At 43.2% G+C, this 21,157-nt stretch overlaps 1 protein-coding gene across 1 annotated transcript in view; it reads left to right on the top strand.

Annotated features, from left to right (window-relative positions):
- The window catches only part of DDX56 (DEAD-box helicase 56), a 30,988-nt gene extending 19,523 nt beyond the window's left edge, over positions 1-11,465 (top strand). The window contains exons 10-14 of the mRNA XM_073588636.1: positions 5,226-5,302; positions 5,826-5,915; positions 8,140-8,245; positions 9,655-9,749; positions 11,195-11,465. Coding sequence (XP_073444737.1) covers positions 5,226-5,302; positions 5,826-5,915; positions 8,140-8,245; positions 9,655-9,749; positions 11,195-11,281 — 455 coding nt within the window. The 3' untranslated portion in view covers positions 11,282-11,465. The remainder of the gene's footprint in view (positions 1-5,225; positions 5,303-5,825; positions 5,916-8,139; positions 8,246-9,654; positions 9,750-11,194) is intronic.
- Positions 11,466-21,157: the final 9,692 nt, after the last annotated feature.

Here is a 21,157-nt window from a genome sequence, read left to right as displayed (position 1 = left end):
GTTGCCTTTGGAGAGCCCCTAATGTACCTAAACAGTGGAAACCCCCCACAAATGACACCATTTTGTAAACTAGACCCCCCAAGGAACTTATCTAGATGTGTGGTGAGCACTTTGAACCCCCCAGTGCTTCACAGAAGTTTATAACGCCCGGGCGTGAAAATAAAAAATTCGTATTTTTTCCACAAACATGATCTTTTAGTCACCATTTTTTTATTTTCCCAAGGGTACCAGGAGAAATTGGACCTTAAAAGTTGTTGTCCAATTTGTCCTGAGTATGCTGATACCCCATATGTGGGAGAAAACTACTGTATGGGCACACGTCGGGGCTCGGAAGGGAAGTAGTGACGTTTTGGAATGCAGACTTTGATGGAATGGTCTGCGGGTGTCATGTGCGTTTGGAGAGCCCCTGATGTACCTAAACTATTGAAACTCCCCACAAGTGACCCCATTTTGGACACTAGACCCCCCACGGAACTTATCTAGATGTGTGGTGAGCACTTTGAACCCCCAAGTGCTTCACAGAAGTTTATAACACTCGGACGTGAAAATAAAAATATCATTTTTTTCCACAAAAATGATATTTTTGCCCCCAATTTTTTATTTTCCTAAGGGTAACAGGAGAAATTGGACCCCAAAAATTGTTTTGCAATTTGTCCTGAGTAGGCTGATACCCTACATGTGGGGGTAAAACACTGTTTGGGCGCATGGCAGAGCTTGGAAGGGAAGGAGCACCATTTGACTTTTTCAACTCAGAATTGGCTGGAATTGAGATCAGACGCCATGTTGCATTTGGAGAGCCCCTGATGTGCCCAAACAGTGGAAACCCCCAATTCTAACTCCAACCCGAACCCCAACATGCCCCTAGCCCTAACCCTAACCCTACCCCAACACACCCCTAGCCCTAACCCTAATGGAAAAATGGAAATAAATACATTTTTTTTATTTTATTATTTTTCCCTAACTAAGGGGGTGATAACGGGGGGTTTGATTTACTATTTATGGCGGTTTTTATTTTTGGCAGCTGTCGCACGCTAAAAGACGCTTTTTATTGTAAAAATAGTTTTTGCATCACCACATATTGAGAGCTATAATTTTTCCGTATTTTGACACACCGGGTCATGTGAGGTCTTATTTTTTGCGGGACGAGTTGACGTTTTTATTGGTACCATTTTTGGGCACGTGAAATTTTTTGATCGCTTTTTATTCCGATTTTTGGGACGCAGAATGAAGAAAAAACAGCGTTTCATGAATTTCTTTTGGGGGGGTGCGTTTACACCGTTCCGCGTGCGGTAAAATTGATAAAGCGGTTTTATTCTTCGGGTCAGTACGGTTACATCGATGCCTCATTTAGGTCGTTTTTTTATGTTTTTGTCGGTTTTATGCAATGAAAACTATTTTATATAAAAAATAATTATTTTTGCATCGCTTTATTCTGCGAGCTATAACTTTTTATTTTTTCGCTGATGATGCTGTGTGGCGGCTCGTTTTTTGCGGGACAAGATGACGTTTTCAGCGGTACCATGGATATTTATATGCGTCTTTTTGATCGCGCGTTATTACACTTTTTGTTTGGCAGTATGATAATAAATCATTATTTTTTGCTTCGTTTTTTATTTTTATTTTTTAAGGGGTTCGCTAAAGGGGTTAAGTAATGGGACAGTTTTATAGGGCGGGTCGTTACGGACGCGGCGATACCTAACATGTGTACTTTTATTGTTTTTTTTTTTTTTTATTATTTCCAATAAATGGATTTATTGGGGGAATATTTTTTTTTTTTTTTCTAATTTATTTGGCGATTTTTTTATTTTTTTTTTTTAATTATTTTTACACTTTTTTTTATTTTTTTTTTTTTACTTTATTAAATAGTCCCAGGTGGGACATCACTGTCCTGTGACAGATCGCTGATCTGTCACATCACAGATCACTGTGACAGATCAGCGATCTGACACAGGCACTGCAGAAGGCTTCCTCATGCCTGCGCTTTGCAGGCACTGAGGAAGCCAGCTTCCGAAGGCCCCCGTCGCCATCTTGGATTCGGGGGCCTGGAGTAAAGGAGTCCCCCGCAGCAGCGCTGCACATTGCGCTGCCGTGGGGGGCTCAGGGAAGCACGGAGGGAGCCCCCTCCCTGCCGATGCTTCCCTTTAACTCCCGGTACACCGCGATCATGTTTGATCGCGGTGTGCAAGGGGTTAACGTGTCGGGGGCGGTCCGTGACCGCCCCTGACACATTGTGCCGGGTGTCAGCTGTGATAATCAGCTGACACCCGGCCGCGATCAGCGGCGCTCACCACGTGGGCGCCGCTGATCGCGCCCGACGTACTATCCCGTCCATGGGCATAGGGGCCCAGGTCCCATGGACGGGATATACCGTCGGATGTCAGGAAGGGGTTAAACTTTTTTTTATTTTAATTTTGGCATGCTTAAATAGCCTCCATTGGAGGCTAGAAGCATCCATTACTTGATCGGCTCTGCTACATGTAGGCGATGAGCAGATTGCCTACATGTAGCAGAATTACAGCATTGCTATGAGCGCCGATCACCAGGTGGCGCTCATAGCAATGCCTCATCAACAACCATAGAGGTCTCTATGAGACCTCAGGTTGTTATAGCAACGCATCACTGAACCTCGATCACGTGACGGGGGTCGGCGATGCGCGTATTTCCGGCCCGGCGCCGGTTGAATCCCACTGTCAGCGTTTGACAGCTGGATTTAACTAGTTAATAGGCGCGGGTGGATCGCGATTCCACCTGCAAGTATTGCGGTTACATGTCAGCTGTTGAAAACAGCTGACATGTCCTGGATTTGATGCGGGCTCACCGCTGGAGCCCTCATCAAAACGGGGGTACAGCCATTGGACATACTATTGCGTCCAATAGCAGTAAGGGGTTAAAGGTTCAGGTCGCTGCCATTTCTATACTTTCCAGAAGAGCTTGGCTTCTCACTCTCAAATCAAAACTTTTCCAGGGAGTTGCTCACTTTGTCCCTAACAATTGACCTCTCTTGGAGCCGTGGGATCTCAGTTTGGTCTTGTCCGTACCTTAGGGTTCACCATTTAAATCCATTCAGGACATTTACCCTTCTCTACTTTCCTGGAAGGTTTCCGTCCTTGTAGAGATCACCACAATCAGTTGTGTCTCTGAACTTGCAGATCTTTCCTGTCACTCGCCTTTCCTTGTGTTCCACAAGGATAACGTGGTGTTATGTCCAGTCCCATCCGTCCTTTCAAGGGTGGTTTCTTTTTTTCATCTCAATTAGGAAATTGTCCTTTCCTTCTGTCTGTAGCAGCCTCTACACAGACTGGATCTTGTCAGAGCCCTAAGGCTCTATATTTCCAGGACAGCATCTTTCAGACATTCAGATTCTCTTTCCTTGATTCCTGATGGTCATCGTAGAGATCTTCCAAGGCCACCATTGCCTGGTGAATCCATTCTGCCATCCTGGAAGAAAAGGCCACTCTACACATATTGTTTGAGCCTCCTGGGCTTCATGCTTCTCCATCATTGCTCTGTAAGGCCGCCACCTGTTCTTCGGTTCATACTTCCTCCAAGTTCTACTGATTCTACACCTATGCTTCTCAGTGGACCAGTCTTAGATGTGTGAGTAGCTATTTTGTCCCACCTGAGGAACTGTCTTAGGACATCTAATGGTTCTTGGTGTCTCCCAACGAAGCAATAAAGAATAAAAGATTTTGTGGACTCGCTGTAAAATCTTTCTCGGAGTCTTCATTAGGGGGGACACAGCTCCTGCCATTGTTGGTTCATTTTTTGTATTAGCTCTTGATCGCCTTTCCTACTGCTTTCCCACTTAGGCTGTGTGCACACGTTGCATTTTTTTTAGCGTTTTCGCGGCGTTTTTCTGCTGCGAAAACGCATCCCATGCACTCCTATGGGATTCCACATTGCTGTGCTAATTCTGCGGATTTTATCACTGCGGAAGCATAGCGGAAAAATCTCCAGCATGTTCATTCTTTGTGCGGAATCGTGGCAATTCCGCCGCCATAGGATTGCATTGAAACGCTCACTTTACGCATGTGGCTATGCCCACCATGCATAAAGTGAGCGCTTCATGTGCGGATGGGTACCAGGGTCTGGAGTACCATATTCCTGTAAAAAATTGAATTAAAATTAAAAAAGTGATATTTTCACCTGCCGCCGGAGCCTACCCGCCTCTCACTACGCTACCGGCATATTCCGGTCCCAGTGATGCTTTGCGCGAATGACCGCTGATGACGTCACGCTCTCTCGCGTGCGTGACGTCATCTCAGGTCCTTCGCGCAAAGCATCACTGGGACCAGGAGATCGGGGGCCGTCGGAAGGTGAGAATAACCATTTTTTTAATTATTTTTAACATTCTATCTTTTACTATTGATGCCGCATAGGCAGCATCAATAGTAAAAAGTTGGTCTCACTTGTCAAGCACTATACCGGACAAGTGTGACCAACCTGTCAATCACCTTTCCAAGCGATGCTTCAAATCGCTTGTAAAGCGCAAGCATTCTGCAAGCTAAAAACGCTTGCAAAACGCTTGTGTTTAGCGGGAAAACGCATGCGAATTCCGCATGTGTTTTACCTGCGGCGGGAGTTGCGGAAATGTTTCGTAAATTTCCGCAGCATTTCCGAACGTGTGCACATAGCCTAACTGATTAACTCTGTTCAATTTGGTGGGTGGAGTTAGCCTTTTTCTTTGTCTAGTGTCAGCCTCCTAGAGGCAACATAATACACCCACGGTTTCCCGTGTCCCACAGTGAAAGCTCCAAAAAAGAGATTTTATGGTTCTTTTTTTAAGTTGATAACCCCTTTTAGACAAAATATTATGTGGCACTATAAGCCACGGTCCTTCCCCATGCCTTTCCTAAAATATCTTGAGTGTGATGTCTCGGCACAGTGGCGTGACTACAAGTGGGTTCGAGACTTGCCGTTTCACCCAGGTCCTGATGCTTATGCAAGAGGAAAGACTCTAGTGGCAGAAAGGAGAATGGCGCTGATATAAAAGGGAAGTGCAGAGACGTGATTGGGCGTCATGCTGATATATAGTACAGTAGACAAAGCAGTCTTCAGTGGATACTTCCCTTTATTATGTATATTGATTTTACACGGTGTATGTCATTGTTTTATAAGGATAGGTCATAAAGTTGGCAGACCTGGAAAACCCCGTTAACTGTGTTTCTTTGAATTTTTTTCCATGTTCTGTTACTGTAATATCCTGTCCTATGTTTCTCTTACAGGAAGCTCGGAGGAGTGTGTGCTGCATCCTTACAGGTTCCGAATGGAAGAAGTGGAAGGTTTTCGGTATCGCTGTAGGGTAAGTTGAGTATGGACATAGGGCAGACACAGACCTCCTGAGAAAGTGGAGGCCATACTTTAAGTTAGAAATATCAGATCTTTCATATTGCTCATTGCACCAAGTTTTATTCTCGCAGCAAAAAGAAATTAGTATCTCGCAGGAAAACTCGGCTGTAAAAGGGTTGTATGGGTTTGGGTCTTGTGGACCTACTTTGGTTTTCTGTTACGAGATCAAGCAGTCTATCAATCTGCATAAAGGTGTCTGATTCTCCTCCTACAGCAGATGTTAAGGGAAGAAGGGTTAAGCATATTGGACTTCAGCATGCCCAATCCCTTGTTTTCACAGGAGATTAGTTCCCACTTGTTTCCCTCACACTAATGTGAACACGTATCTAGCTGAAACCAGCGAACATGTTAATGAGACGGCGAGATGAATAGGTGGCCATACACACTGGTCAAAGTTTTGGGAATGCCCAAGTAATATAAGCTATGGAGTTTGTGTTGGTGGCTTTTATTATATGTGATGTGGCTTCTGCCCACAGGATGCAATGAGATCCGTAACTAAACACGCCATTAAAGAAGCTCGTCTAAAGGAGATAAAGGAAGAACTGCTCAACTCCGAGAAACTGAAGGTGAGAACTAGTAATAATACTGATGTTACATCTTATATGCTCTTCTCAGCTTCTGTACAACTCCACTATAGCAGTATAAGGCTGCATTCACACATCTTGTTTTCTCAGACAGCACATAGACTCATAGTTTCATTGACCCATACACATATCAGTTTTAAAAATGTGTCCGGTCCGTGAGGCTCGGCGCACGTCCAATACTCATCCGCATTGCTGCTCAGACTCCACTATCAAAGTTTATGGGGATCCGTGTAAAACAAGCGGAACACAGACTTTGTACTCTGCGTCCACACACCCCCCCCCCATGCTTCGCTAAGAGTTAATAGATTAAAAAAAGCTCAGGCTGTCTATATGTAAAACTAGAAAATCACATTGTAGGATTTTTACATAATTAATTTGCATTTTATTGCAGGAAATAAGTATTTGATACAATAGAAAAACAGAACTTAATATTTGGTACAGAAACCTTTGTTTGCAATTACAGAGGTCAGACGTTTCCTGTGGTTCTTGGCCAAGTTTGCACACAATGCAGCAGGGATTTTGGCCCACTCCTCCATACAGATCATCTCCTGATCTTTCAGGTTTTGGGGCTGTTGCTGGGTAACATTGAGTTTCTGCTCCATCCAAAGATTTTCTATTGGGTTCAGGTCTGGAGACTGGCTAGGCCACTCCAGGACCTTGAAATGCTTCTTATGGAGACACTCCTTAGTTTTCCTGGCTGTGTGTTTTTGGTCTTTGTCATGCTGGAAGACCCATTTTCAATGCTCTTACTGAGGGAAGTAGGTTGTTATCCAAAATCTTGTGATACATTACCCCATCCATCCTCCCTTCAATACAGTCCAGTCGTTCTGACCCCTTTGCAGAAAAGCACCCCCAAACTATGAGGTTTCCCCCACTATGCGTCACGGTTGGGATGTTGTTCTTGGGGTTGTACTCGTCCTTCTTCTTACTCCAAACACGGCTAGTGGAGTTGATACCGAAAAGTTCTATTTTGCTGTCCTCTGACCACACGACCTTCTCTCATGCCTCCTCTGGATCGTCCAGATGGTCATTGGTGAACTTCAATCGGGCCTGGACATGTGCTGGTGTGAGCAGGGAGACCTTGCTTGTCCTGCAGGATTTTAATCCATAACTGCGTAGTGAGTGTCTAACGGTAATGTTTGAGACTGTGGTCCCAGCTCTCTTCAGGTCATTGACCAGATCCTCCCATGTAATTCTTGGCTGATTCCTGACCTTTCTCAGAATTATTCTTGCCCCACGAGGCGAGACCTTGCATGGAGAATTGCTTCTGCCCTTGCGCACGTTGCCTGGCTGCCCTTGGCGCACGTCGCCCAGCTGTTCTTGCAGGGTGCATCCGAGGCTCCTTGGTGAGTCACAGCTCTTTGTCCTGTCTGAGTCACTTCCTGACCTTACGCAGGTCATTGCCTCAGTTGACCTGACTTCTGTGCCTCCTGCTGTAATGTTCTGCAGCGTCTGGCACCGCACGTGCCTCTTATCAGCAGGTTTCATTTCACGGAGTCTGAGGTTTTCATTTTTGTAGACTTTAATTATGTGATACCCTGCAGATTTTGCTGAATGCCCTCCCTTGTGCTGTGTGGGTCTATCTTGACTTTATACCTTTATTTTTTCTTTGTAGTCTCCAATTCACTGCAGTAATGGCCGTATTAATTGTCCCCCAGCTTTGACGAAAAGTGATAAAGTGACTTTTTAAAATGGCTTTTAATTTCTATCTAAATCAGTAACACAAGACAAATAAACTGACTCCACACTTACATAGTGGACATACATAGTGGACTTACATAGTGTGACGTTTTGATCTGTGGTCGTCCGGGTGCTTCTGCGCTTCGCTGTTTCTAAACTTAGTCTCTAGTATTTTCCTGTCTCCTCTTGAGGCAATTCAACCAAAGTTATGCAGTGCTATAGCCGAAATATGTCATTTGTACAGACATAGGGTCAGGGGTAGGGTTAAGGTTAGGGTTAGGTTTATCTAAAACTGATGGTTGTGATTAGTTTCCAATTAGATCGCTTCTGTTATTTCCTTCTCCACAGTGAACCTTTTAAGATCTGAAATCTGATTGGTTAATATGGGCAATTCTCGCCCGTTGTACGTAGAAGTGTTGCCGATAACTGTTTCCATCCTGTGACCTATATTCTTATTTCTGACACTGCTGACATTTGCCATATTTTACTTTCCTAATCTCTCGTTATTTTCCTCTTCTCCCCGCAGACGTATTTTGATGATAACCCAAGGGATTTCAATCTCCTTCGACATGACAAACCCTTGCACCCCGCAATTGTGAAGCCTCATCTGAAAAATGTTCCTGAGTACCTAAGTATGTGTGAGATAAAATACCCGCAGGGGAATAAATGAAGAATGGGTTCCTGTGTAAATTGGGTGGTGTTATCCCACGGGAAAATCTGATCATTTCCATGTACCCTGTAAGGGAAATCACAGAGAGAAAGCCCCTATCCCCTTCCTGTTGAGGACCCTCACCTCAGGAAAAGCCAAGAGCAAATCCAATTACAATTGCTGAGTGTTTTAATAAATGGGGGCACAAGAATAACCGCACAATGTATCCCATTGTATGTGGTCACAGTCATTTGTTTCGGTGTCTCTGCCATTTATTTGTGCTTTTACATTGTGATGCCAGAATTTAAGGATTTTTGGGAATAAAGCACAAGAACGTAGTATAAACCTCAGGGCACATCCACTATGACTCTCAGACCGATAGTAATCTATGACTCTCAGCCCGAAAGTAATACGAATTCCACGTGATCTTATCACGCAAATCTGTATTATTGTTATTGTGCATTTATTTCTAAACTTAAAATTTTTACGTCACATCATTAAATATTTTATTCCCCTCTTTTCTTATAATACAGTATCTGCGTACTAAACAGTTTTGAGACTGTTCAGTGATTTGGCAAAAATGGAAAAAAAATTCCTTTGGGCACAGTAATGGGGTCTATACGCTGTGTTGGGCCATGTTCGCATGTAGTGTAAACCTTGCATTCTTTTATTTTTTCTCTGCAGAGGTTTTTGAGTGCAGAAAATCTGCATTTTTACAGTGCAAGTACAATGGATGTGATTTCATAAACCCATTGTGTGTTGAAAAACATATTTTTTTAGTGCATTTTCTTCCCATTTGACTTCAATGGGGAGCCTGAAAAATGTATGTAAATGATAAAACAACTGGGCTTTTAAGTGCAGAATCCCAGTTTTTCTGCACTGAGGAAAAACACTGCATCAATTATGCACCAGAAATGAATAAAAAAGGAAAACATTAAAAAATGTAATCAGAGTAGATTTCTATTAGCTTATTTTGGTGCAGACACATACAGACACTTTTACGCACATGGTGGGTAGTGACTATCTATCTTGATCTTTCACATAGCACAGCAAGCAGATAGGGATTCCTGCTCTCAATTCCTGAAAGACATAGATGAGCAGCAGGGGCATGCAGGAAGGTACACATCAGTACTGAGCAGAGTAGATATGAATCCAGCTCTGGAGTGATGTAAAAGACTTGTTAGAAAGCTCAATACTATTGTTCTGTTTCTCCCTCTGCCTGCTTCCTCTCCGTGCTCCCTGTACTATTGACTTCATCAAAATTTGTTTAAAGTATAATCCCCATTGAAGCAAAGCCGACTGATTTTTTTTTTTTTTTTTGCTTCTGTGTTACCGCTGTGGATAATATTCCTCTTCTCATTTGTTCTTTTTCACTCTCTTCTCTCATTGCAGTTCCACCTTCCCTGCGATCTGTTGCAAATCCTCTGCTACATAAAAGAAAGAAGAGAAGAGTTCACCCAGGCCCCTCCAAAGCACCACCCAAAAAGGTGAGCGCACCTCAAGGGAGACGTCAGACACATGAAATGTGCATTTTCTGTCTGTTGTACTCCAGTGTGACCTTGGAAAAAAGCTGAGCAGAGATTGCAAAATCTAAAAAGCTCAATGCTCTTCTCTTCTCTGTTCCAGTGATCCACAGTGGTCACTTTACCCCCCGGCTCAGTCTGCTGCACATTATTACCGGCAGTGCGAAGTTAGTTTCAAATGCTGTAAAGTGTCCGGCGCAGTGATGGTGGGGAAAACAGGTGCTGCCCCCGTAACATCTGTATATTGAAAATGATATTCTGCTGTAGTGGTTCAGATCAGAGATCATTCTAGTCCTGGCCTGTTAACCCCTTTAGATGTCACGGTTTAAACTGACTGCATCATCTATACGGTTAGATACAGGGAGTAAGCTGCCTTTTCACCCCCCTCCATTATTTTCAGTGATTTTTAAATGGGTCTCCATAGCATGCCATAGACTCAGTGGAGATTTGTGAGGTTCAACCACTAGATGGCGCTGCCAACCTCTTAGAATGTTCTATCAAGTTACTGTACATTGACTGCGATAGGCCTCAATTTCCTTTTTTATTTTATTTAGAAGGGTTCCATTTGGGGATGTGTTAAGGCAAAACCAGACCCGATAAACATTGTTACAGACACCTCTGATCCACAAATACCAAACTGTATTCCTTCAGTTTTGTGTTGATTTTTTTAATTTTTTTTTATACACTGCCTGTAAAGTAAGGTGTCAGCTCGGTGTGACGACAAAAAAGTTTAGCAAATTTAGCTGCATGATCCTTACAGACTTGTTGAGGTAGTATGTGTTTAAAAGTAATGTACGGAAAACAATTATTCACTTATCTCCACTCTGTAGCCATCGCCGCTGCTTGCCTGGGAGGATGGAGGTGCTGCCTGTGGCCCTGGGGCCGGTGTTGGGGAGGAACCTCATTACATGAATCCTCTCTATAGATTCATCCTTGTATCGATCTAGATCTAATTTAAAGGATAGCATGAATGTGTATATGTGTGTATAAATATATATATATATATATATATATATATATATATATATATATATATACACACACACACACACATCAATACTGAGATGGCAGTTGGTGCCGATAAGACTCTATGTAGCTAGGTAGAGGAGCTCTGCTTCTGGCTCCTCCCTCCTCTCATCTACATAGAGTCTTATCAGCACCAACTGTCATCTATGTCAGTAATTTAACAATCTGTCTTTACTGAATACAGATTTTGCCTGAGAATTTTGAAAATGAAAGAAGCAGATTTCTTTTGTAAATATCTTATTTTCTCGTGTATTATTGATTTTAAGTGTCATTTAACTTATATTATATTAAACTTTAAGGACTCCTTCCTCTATCCTGACTCCTATGACTTGTATTGTTCACGATCTAGAAAATAAAGCGAATTCTCTTCTCCCCCCATCCAGATGAGGAAGACCCAGAACCCACTACGGACATTCAAATACAGCAAAGGGAGAAAGAGAACCGCCACCAAGAAAAGAGCGGAGTCGTGAGCAATCCCTCACTCCGGACGTGCTCCATAGGACTTATGTAATGATCCTACAATGGGACCCTGCGCTTTTCCCATTATGGGAGCTGGACTGGAATGAGCTGGCACAGCAGGGGGTATTCCTTACAGTCTGGACAAAGAGGATTTCAATCGTCACTTTTGTAAATAAATCTATCTGTTGTACGAGCCTCATTTTGTGCTGACACTGTCGGCATCACGTGACGAATGTTTTGTGTATACAGGGTGTCTCCATGGTTACTGACCATAAACAAGGCCTTGTGTGGTCTGATCCGGGTTTTACTTCTCATATTTTGCTTCCTCTTCCAAAATCTCTGAGAGTAAAATAGACCTTGGATTAATAACGTATGGCAGGGTCTGACCACCCAAGGGTGGGCTTGCAGTCTCTAACCAGTGATATATGTAATTACCCAGTGCGTACAGTAGGGGACATTGCTAGAGGCCTTGGGGTGGTATCCCTGTATATCATGCTGCTGCAGACCTACAACTGCCAGCTGTGTAATTAGGATTATAGCAGAATGTCCAGACGGCTTTTTCGCTCCTTGGATGGTGCACTCACTGATCTGACACACTTTGCCCCTTTCTAGGGCTGGAAACGTGGTATCTCCTTGAGTCGTGTTGATAAGATGGGCCATACCTCTTATCTGCCCATGTCCTATCTTCCAAGATCATCTTCGTCCCCTGGCTGCATGTCTTGTTTTCTCACCTTGTACTAACCCGCTGGCAATGAGGATGATTTCCAAGAGATAAGATAATATTCCGCTGTCCTTGCCCTGCCGTGCCAAATGCCTCAGTCCTTTCTCGATAAAGTCCGCAGTCAAGGTGTGCTAATCACTAATGTATTCTGTTGGCTGCAGTCCAAGATGTCCTTAAACCGCACAGATCTTTCCTTGAGAAAACCCTGAGGATTTATCTTCAAAGCTGAGTTAGCACACGTTCACACACACACTGAAAATAAGTGCCACATATTTGAATTGCTGACATCAACCCCAACTATCATTACCCCAATTTCCGGCGCACCAGTCTAATGTGATGCGCCAACTTATGGCGGATGTGGGCTGGTATTTTTAGGCTGTGAAGGCCACAATAACCAGGGACCTTACCAGCCTGATAATATCAGCTCACAGCTGTCTGCTTTACCTTTGCTGGTTATCAACAAAAGGGTGGGGCTCCACATCATATTTTTTTTGTAATTTGTTAGATTAAACAAGGCTAAAACCTTTTAGGTTAGTTAGCATAGAAAAAAAACTAAAAATTATATTTATTGGATACCCATTAAATGGATGAGAACATCCAAAAATCAGACATGCATACGATAAAGATTAAATAGAATATATTGCGATATAGATACAAATATAGGGACTTGCTACCACTGCCCTATACAAATACCTATTCTGTTGTCTGCCTACCAGCGGAGGTAGGCACCCTAGGAGGTATGACAGTGGCACCTCCGTTACTCGACGGCTGTCCCTATATGACCCTACATATGGAGAGGGACATGTGAGTATATACAGACATAAGTAAAAAAGTAGCTTACCAGTCTGTGATGAAATCCCCAAACCTGCCAACGCCCAGCACGGATCGGGGTGAGCACCCACATCAGATGAGAAAAATAGGAGAGTTGATCCAGCTCGAGACGGATGCAGCTACAACTCTGTAAAGCTTTATTGGACAACTTTAAAAATGCATAATGTTCTTCAAAAAATATGCATAGCAAACACCGGGCACACCAGTGAGGACGATATACAGACATAGGTAGAGAATGGACCGCACAATTGTCACCTGGACCACTAGTCTGATAGTAGTATGGCGCTAATGCGTCCAAGGACAAAGAAAGTGTGATGCAGTTACTGGCCGGGACTAACTGGGAAGAATAGGAAGCATTTAAGGAAACCAGGATGGATGAACACAGAACTTAAGCACATGCTAAAAAGGAAGAAAGAAATGTTTATAAAATGGACAGAGGGAGGCATATCTAAAGAAGAATATTGTCTGCAGAACTTGCAGGGCACAAATCAGATTATCTAAAGCTGACAATGAATTGAAGCTTGCAAGAGATGTCAAAAGCTATAATAAAGGATTTTGGGCATATGTCAAAAGTAAAAGAAAAGTCACAGACACTATAGGATTTTTACAGAATGAAAATGATGAAATATTAAGCCAGGATGTTGAGGCGGCTGAACTATTAAATTCCTATTTTGCATCTGTTTTCTCTCAGGAAATGTAACATCAACTGTTCTTCACTGTCCTATTAAGGGAATAGAAGAATTCAGGATATCTATAAACAGAAAGATAGTGAGGAAACACTTAGCTAACCTAAATGAATTCAAGTCTCCAGGTCCAGATGAATTACACCCCAGAGTACTGAAGGAGATAACAGAAGAAATTTTTGAACCCCTCTCCATAATCTTTGAAAATTCCTCGAGAACAGGAGAAGTCCCAGAAGACTGGAGAAGAGCAAATGTTCCTATCTTCAAAAAGGGGAAGAAGGTGGACCCAGGCAACTATAGGCTGGTGAGTCTGACTTCTATACCAGGAAAGATCTCTGAACAAATTATTAAACATGTATGTAAGTACCTAGATAAGAATGAAGTAATTAAACAGCTTGGGTTTGTAACTAATAAGTCATGTCAGACTAACTTAATTTCCTTCTATGACAGAATCACTGATTGGGTGGATCAGGGAAATGCTGTAGATATCAGTATATCTTGACTTCAGTAAAGCATTTGACAAAGTATCTGACACAATCCTTATTGAAAAAATGACTAAGTATGGAATGGACAAGGCAACGGTTATGTGGATTCATAACTGGCTTACTGATCGGACCCAAAGAGTAGTCGTAAATTGCTGCACATCCAGTTGGAAGAATGTCTCAAGTGGGGTACCACAGGGCTCTGTCCTGGGCCCTGTATTGTTCAACGATTTAGATGAAGGAATTGAGGGTAAACTGATTAAATTTCCTGTTGACACAAAGCTAGGAGGGATAGCTAATACTAGAGAAGAGAGAGAGGATTCAAAAAGATATAAATAAACTGGAGCCGTGGGCGGCAACTAACAATTGGTTTTTAACAGGGAAAAATGCAAAATACTACATCTGGGCAATAAAAATGAAAAAAGCATTTACAGAATGGGAGGAATAGGGCTAATCAACAGCACATGTGAAAAAGACTTGGGTATACTAATAGATCACAGAACGAATATGAGTCAACAGTGTGATGCAGCAACAAAAAAGGCAAATGCAATTCTAGGATATATTAACAGAAGCATACAGTCTAGATCACGTGAAGTCATTATTGCCCTCTACTCCTCTTTGGTCAGACCTCATCTGGAATATTGTGTCCAGTTTTGGGCACCACATTTTAAAAAAGACATCAACAAACTGGAGCAAGATCAGAAAAGAGCGACCAGTATGGTAACCGGTCTGCAAACCTTGTCTTATGAGGAAAGATTGCAGGATTTGGGAATGTTTAGCTTGCAAAAGAGAAGACTGAGAGGAGACTTAATAGCTGCCTACAAATATCTCAAGGGCTGTCACATTGTAGAAGGATCATCTTTATTCTCATTTGCACAAGGAAAGACTAGAAGCAATGGGATGAAACTGAATGGGAGGAGACACAGATTAGATATTAGAAAAAACTTTTTGAGTGATCAATGAGTGGAAGAGGCTGCCACGAGAGGTGGTGAGTTCTCCTTCAATAGAAGTCTTCAAACAGAGGCTGGACAGACATCTGTCTGAGATGATTTAGCGAATCCTGCTTTGAGCAGGGGGTTGGACCAGATGGCCCAGGAGGTCCCTTCCAACTCTACCATTCTATGATGCAAATGGATCAATGGGATGGTAGAGATGCAAGGAGCAACACCACAATCAATATAATAATAAAAAGGAACCAAACTGCCCTCATAGTCACCTATAGGACCATCAGCTGTTTAATAGCGGGGTTTGGCACCTTGGATGCACAATTCAGTGAGCTTGCTCAAAAATGGCCTGTCTATGGATACCTCACAGCAGAGTGAAAGATGGGGGACAGCAAAGAGTGGTCTGAAATAGAATAAGGGACCTTTTTAAATGCTTAGGATACCTTTGCAGGTGTTTTTTGTTGTTCTAATTTACTGAGATAATGGCTTCTGGGTTTTTATTGGCTGTTAGCCATAATCATCAATATTAACAGAAATAAACACGTGAAATAGATCACTCTGTGTGTAATGACTCTATATAATATATGAGCTTCACTTTTTCTATTGAAGAACTGAAATAAATTAACTTTTTGATGATATTCTAATTTTGTGAGAAGCACCTGAGAGGATTGGCATTAGGTTCTGGCAACGAGAATCACCTTATCGTGGCTACCAGGTACACATGGCTGGGCCAATTTATGCGCTAAGCATTCTCAATTTTTCATATTTCTAGTGCAGTAATGCAATTCAGTTTTCATATTTCATGTTTGCATGCTATAGCGCTACAGAGTGCTACTTTTTGTTTTATTGTATACCAGCTGAAGAGCCCGGCGCTGCCCGGGCATAGTAACTAACTAGTTATAGCAAATTATAATTATCCTCCATCCATTATGTTTTTGTCTCCATGGGATATTAATTTTGATTTACATTGATAATTTTTATGTTTTTATTGTGCTCAACGCATTCCACTATGTAATAAATAAAGATTTGGACCTGGAATATATCATTCAGTAACATCTAGGATGCGGTATTTTAGTGTTCCCTTTATTTTTTTGAGCAGTGTATATATAATGTGTGAAGGTCTGCGATTGTGAGTTGAAATAATCACCTAAGCAGGTTAACAATGCAACTAATTTTATTCCTTACATCCACCCTCTCACCAGGGCTGGTAGTTACTGTCCCCATACCAGGTGATACCCACTGTCTCCCAACTTTTCGTTGGCCCACAGCTTTGTATCTCTTGCTGGCATAATCTGCAGTCACAGCCCATGCTCCTAGACGTGACGGATACCATTACTGTAGCGCATATATCCAGCTCCAGCCATCAACAACATATAGTACAGTACCAACCAGATTTCTCCAAATGTCTTTGTGGGTTCAATGATGAGCAATGGAGCAGATCAGTATTCCACTAGCTGGAGCCATGGTTCCTTGGGCAGATTCTGTAGAGTCCCTCTGGAAAGGGAGACAGACTCCTTTTATATCTACAGCTCCCATTAAGGGCATTGTCCCTCAGGATTGGGGGAAAATGGGGGTGGTAATTATCCGTAATTTCTCCTGGGATCAATAAGTGTATCGTATCGTAATCCGTCATCGTTCAAATGTTCAATTAACCAACATGTTGGTCCTAAATTGTGTAGACTTAAAACGCAGGGGGCTAATACAATTCACAATCAGCAGGCATTCCACTAATTAACATAAAACAAGGCACAACAGTCAGACTCATATGAAACAATTTATCACATCCCTGGACCAACTGAACGAAGGAACAATACATGTTGCATAATTAAGAATAATTCTTCCCCTCAACAGTGGCTACAATTATGCTGTGTGGTAACATTCTTCTCCTTTCTTAATTAGCATCGGAGACTGCTGGATCCTGTTGCGGGTTGCTGTTGACAGTGCCGCCAGACATAATAGCCTTCCAATCATCCTTCTCCACTTGTCGGGCTCAGTTCATTGGCATTTCTTTCACCACAGACATGGATGTAAGTGGTTTCACTTTCATGAAACTTTGTATCCTCTAGTTTCCTTGAAGCATATTCTATGTCTTCATTGCGAATAAACTCCATAATTCACATTCCATCCTTGTGTACATCAGCATAGCAGATATCTCCAGATTCTTTCATATGATCTTTCAGATCCTGCCAACTCCTCGATGAGGGAAGCCCTGAGACGAGGACTCTATATTCAGTTCGCTGGGATAGGGGACCGTTCCTCCTCCGACGTCCTCCATATCCACCCCTGATCTCCGTTTCGACCTGGGAAATTCCACACGTACTATTATGCTTTGTGGTCAAAATCCTCCACATGGCATGGATACTGGAAGCTGATGAAGGTGAACGATTTGGATCTCTCCCTCCCCCACTATTCTTCAGCTCGATAGTATGCATTCTCCCTTACCAATGGTACAACTCTTCCAGCTCCTTCTCCTGTACATCGGCAGGTAAATTGCTCCCATAAATGTGCTCATCACCAAAGCGCTGAACCCCCCAGCTAGGTAGATGGAAAGTGGCAGCCTGGTAAATCGTGTTCTGGGGGAACAATATGTGGGCTGACCAACGTGATGGAAGACCCAGTGTCCCGAAGTCCCTGTGCTTGGATATCACCGACCTTGACCTGATGGATGTGGCGATGAAGGTTGGCTGGTGTAGGGTGACCAACCAGTCATATAGTGTGGAAAGAGCATATCCCTTTGTTCACTGCTGGTTGCTCAGACCCTTCTTTAGCCGCTACACTCCTCAACCCACCTAACATTGGATCTCCCTGTACCTCCTCCCTAATGTCATTTACCTCCCCCCAAGTCACATTAATTCACTGTATCAGGCATTGTATCTTGTTCCTTATTCAACACTGGCGTTTGGTAATTGGTTTGTTGACATCGCTCTGCTTACTCTTGGCTGATGCAGTGGAAGCTGGTCCTTGGCTTTTTGTTAATACATTGGCCCAGTGGCACACCAACCCTGCTCCTAGGCTGTTTCCCAGCATCACATCTACCCATAGGTGCTGCACTACTGCTACATCCACCTTTCCATGACTATGACGCCAGACTAGACTGGTGTCAAAATGCCTCCAAATGTTCGGACACCTCCGAACGTTCAGACCTTGGTCTCCGGCTACGTTGACTAACATATGACTGGTGGGAACAATACATTGGTCCCGTGCTAGTTGGTCCTTGATCAATGTGACTGAGGATCCGGAGTCACGGAGCCCCACAGCCTCTACGCCCTCTACCCAGGCAGTCTGCAGATGCTTATTCATGGTCGCTAAGGTGTTCCTACAGTCAAATATGGTTGAGGTTCAAATATGTTTTGGGGTTGTCTTGCTGCCTTTGGCAAGTCTTGACTGGGTGCCATGACTGTGAGCAAAGCATCATTAAATCTGAAGATTTCCAAAGGATTTTGGGTCGCAATGTAGTGCCCAGAGTCAGAAAGCTGGGTTTCCGTCCTATATCATGGTGTGAACTACAGTATTCAGTTTTACAGGACATCTTGTTCTCCGGGATCCATTTTTGTGCTTGCGACGCCATTTTGTTGTTTACGAGTTACATTTTGTAACTTAACTAGATGAAAGTTCACGGCTGTTATGAAACCAGACTGTTCCAGCTTGTACAAGATATGAGATATGAGATGAGACCCTAAAAGAATGTGCTATTCTATTCTCTACGTCACGTAACTAGGGACATATTCCGATTTTCTTGCAATACTATTGGCTTAAATGTATTACGATTCTATTGGTAGTTGAGAACCTTGCATAATTAAGCAAAAGATTATAAAAGATGTGACTAAAATAAAGGGGCTTAGTGGTCTGCTTTGATCCTCCCATACAGAGACAAATCTCCGTGTGGTTATTCTCAGTTGCTAGCAACATCCTGTGAATTAATTTGGAAATCACTGGATCAACTGTAAAGGGTTAATTTAGCCCTCCCTAAATAGCTACCCCGACAATGGGTCTTCCAGCAGGACAAAGACTCCAAACATAATTCAAGAAGGACCCAGAAATGGATGGAAACAAAGAGCTGGAGAGTTCTGAGGGGTCAGCAATGAGTCCGGATCTAAATTCCATTGAACACCTGTGGAGAGATCTTAAAATTTCTGTGTTGTTTGTTTGTGTTGTTTCAGTACAATAAACGTGTATAACAAAACTTTTCTGAGAGAAATGCTTCATTTTCTGTAACAATTTCAAGGGTGCCATGACCACGCAGTATCGTACATTATTATTATTATTGTGCATTTATATAGCGCCATTTATTCCATGGCGCTTTACATGTGAAAAGGGGAAATATAGACAAGTATAATAAACATGTGTAAGACAAGGGACACACAAGTACATAAGGAGAGGGGACCCTGCCCGTGAGGGCTCACAGTCTACAGGGATGGGTGAGGATACACTAGGAGAGGGTAGAGCAGGTCGTGCTGTGGTTCAGTAGACCGAGGATCATAGCAGGCTGTAGGCTTGTCGGAACAGGTGGGTCTTCAGGTTCTTCTTGAAGGTTTCCATTGATGGTGAGAGTCTGATGTGTTGCGGCAGAGAGTTCCAGCGTATGGGGGAAGCACGGGAGAAGTCTTGAATGCGGTTGTGGGAAGAAGAGACAAGGGGAGAGTAGAGAAGGAGATTTTGAGATGATCGAAGGTTGCGTGCGGGTAGGTACCTGGAGACCATGTCACGGATGTATGGAGGAGACAGGTTGTGGATGGCTTTGTATGTCATGGTTAGGGTTTTGAATTGGAGCCTCTGTGCAATAGGAAGCCAGTGAAGGGCCTGGCATAGGGGGGAGGCTTTGGAGTAGCGGGGAGACAGGTGGATTAGTCGGGCAGCAGAGTGTAGGATGGACTGGAGTGGTGCCAGACTGCTAGAGGGGAGGCCAGAGAGGAGGAGGTTGCAGTAGTCGATGCGGGAGATGATAAGAGCATGCACTAGTGTTTTTGTGGTTTCGTGGTTGAGGAATGAGCAGATCCGGGAGAAATTTTTGAGTCTGAGGCGGCAGGAGGAGGCGAGGGCTTGGATATGTGGTTCTTATTGCACACTACAGCTTCTGCACTGCTGCGCTCAGCTACAGGAGCCCAACTGAAATACACAGCCGGGTTCCTGGTGGAAATGCTAGGATTAGCAGTCAAAGGGTATGTGCACATGTTGCAGATTCGTCTGCGGATTTTTCCGCACGGAATCTGCAGAATCCTCAGGTCAAAATGCCTGCGTTTTACCTGCTGATTTACAGCGGATTTACTGTGGATTTAGTGCGGACAGTGTCGGACTGGGGTGCCAAGGGCCCACCAGTATCTCTTACTTTGGGGGCCCACCTGCATACAAATATTACACTACCCTCGTTCACAAATTTACCTATGTCTCTATATAATAATAAACTGGGTAGTTTGAGTAATGAATGACGACTTGTTGCCTTTTTCTATACAAAAACAGTTGAATTATGCCAAGTACTTCTCATACAGTGGTGTTGAGGGCCCAGATCTGCACAGGGGCCCACCAGGGGATTCCCCTGTTACCCTATGGGCCAGTCCAAGCCTGAGTGCGGATTTCACCTGCGTTTTTACACCTGCAGAGTCCTATAATGGAGTAGGTGTAAAAACACTGTGGTATCCGCACAAAGAATTTACATGCTGCGGAAAATAAACTGCTGCGTTTCCGCTCGGAATTTTCCACAGCATGTGCACAGCGGTTTTTGTTTTCCATAGGATAACATGGTACTGTACATCCCATGGAAAACTGCTGCGGATCCTCAAGGCCAAATCCGCTATGGATCCGCAGATGAATCCGCAACCTGTGCACATACCCTAACTGATCCTTGCTGTTTGACCCTTCATATGTTAACTTCAGTAGAGAAAATGGCCCATAAGGAATTTGACAAACGGACAGCGCTCCCTCTGTCAACCCATTGGCACCCACACAGTGCAACTGCGGGTGCTGATGGGTTGCTATGGCAACTGAAGGACCTCAGGTTCTACAATACATTACAACATAGCAGATCCTGCCAGAGATACATACTAATAGGATATTGTGGTACACAGCATTACTTCAGAAGTACTGTGTATTACTAATGTGATCCTAAATCCCATGTACAAGTTCCCTTGTGGGACCAATAAATGTTGTAAAAAAAAAAAAAAAATAAAAACACCTTCCCCAAAATTCCAGCTTTCCCAATAAAAAAAAATTGTAATTTGGAAAAAAAATA

The sequence above is a fragment of the Dendrobates tinctorius genome, unplaced genomic scaffold (assembly GCF_039654945.1).
Source record: "Dendrobates tinctorius isolate UK_male_01 unplaced genomic scaffold, ASM3965494v1 ptg000104l, whole genome shotgun sequence".
In the NCBI taxonomy this organism is placed as follows: domain Eukaryota; kingdom Metazoa; phylum Chordata; class Amphibia; order Anura; family Dendrobatidae; genus Dendrobates; species Dendrobates tinctorius.
The sequence above is the reverse complement of the archived record's forward strand: the minus strand, read 5'-3'. Positions and strand labels throughout refer to the sequence as shown.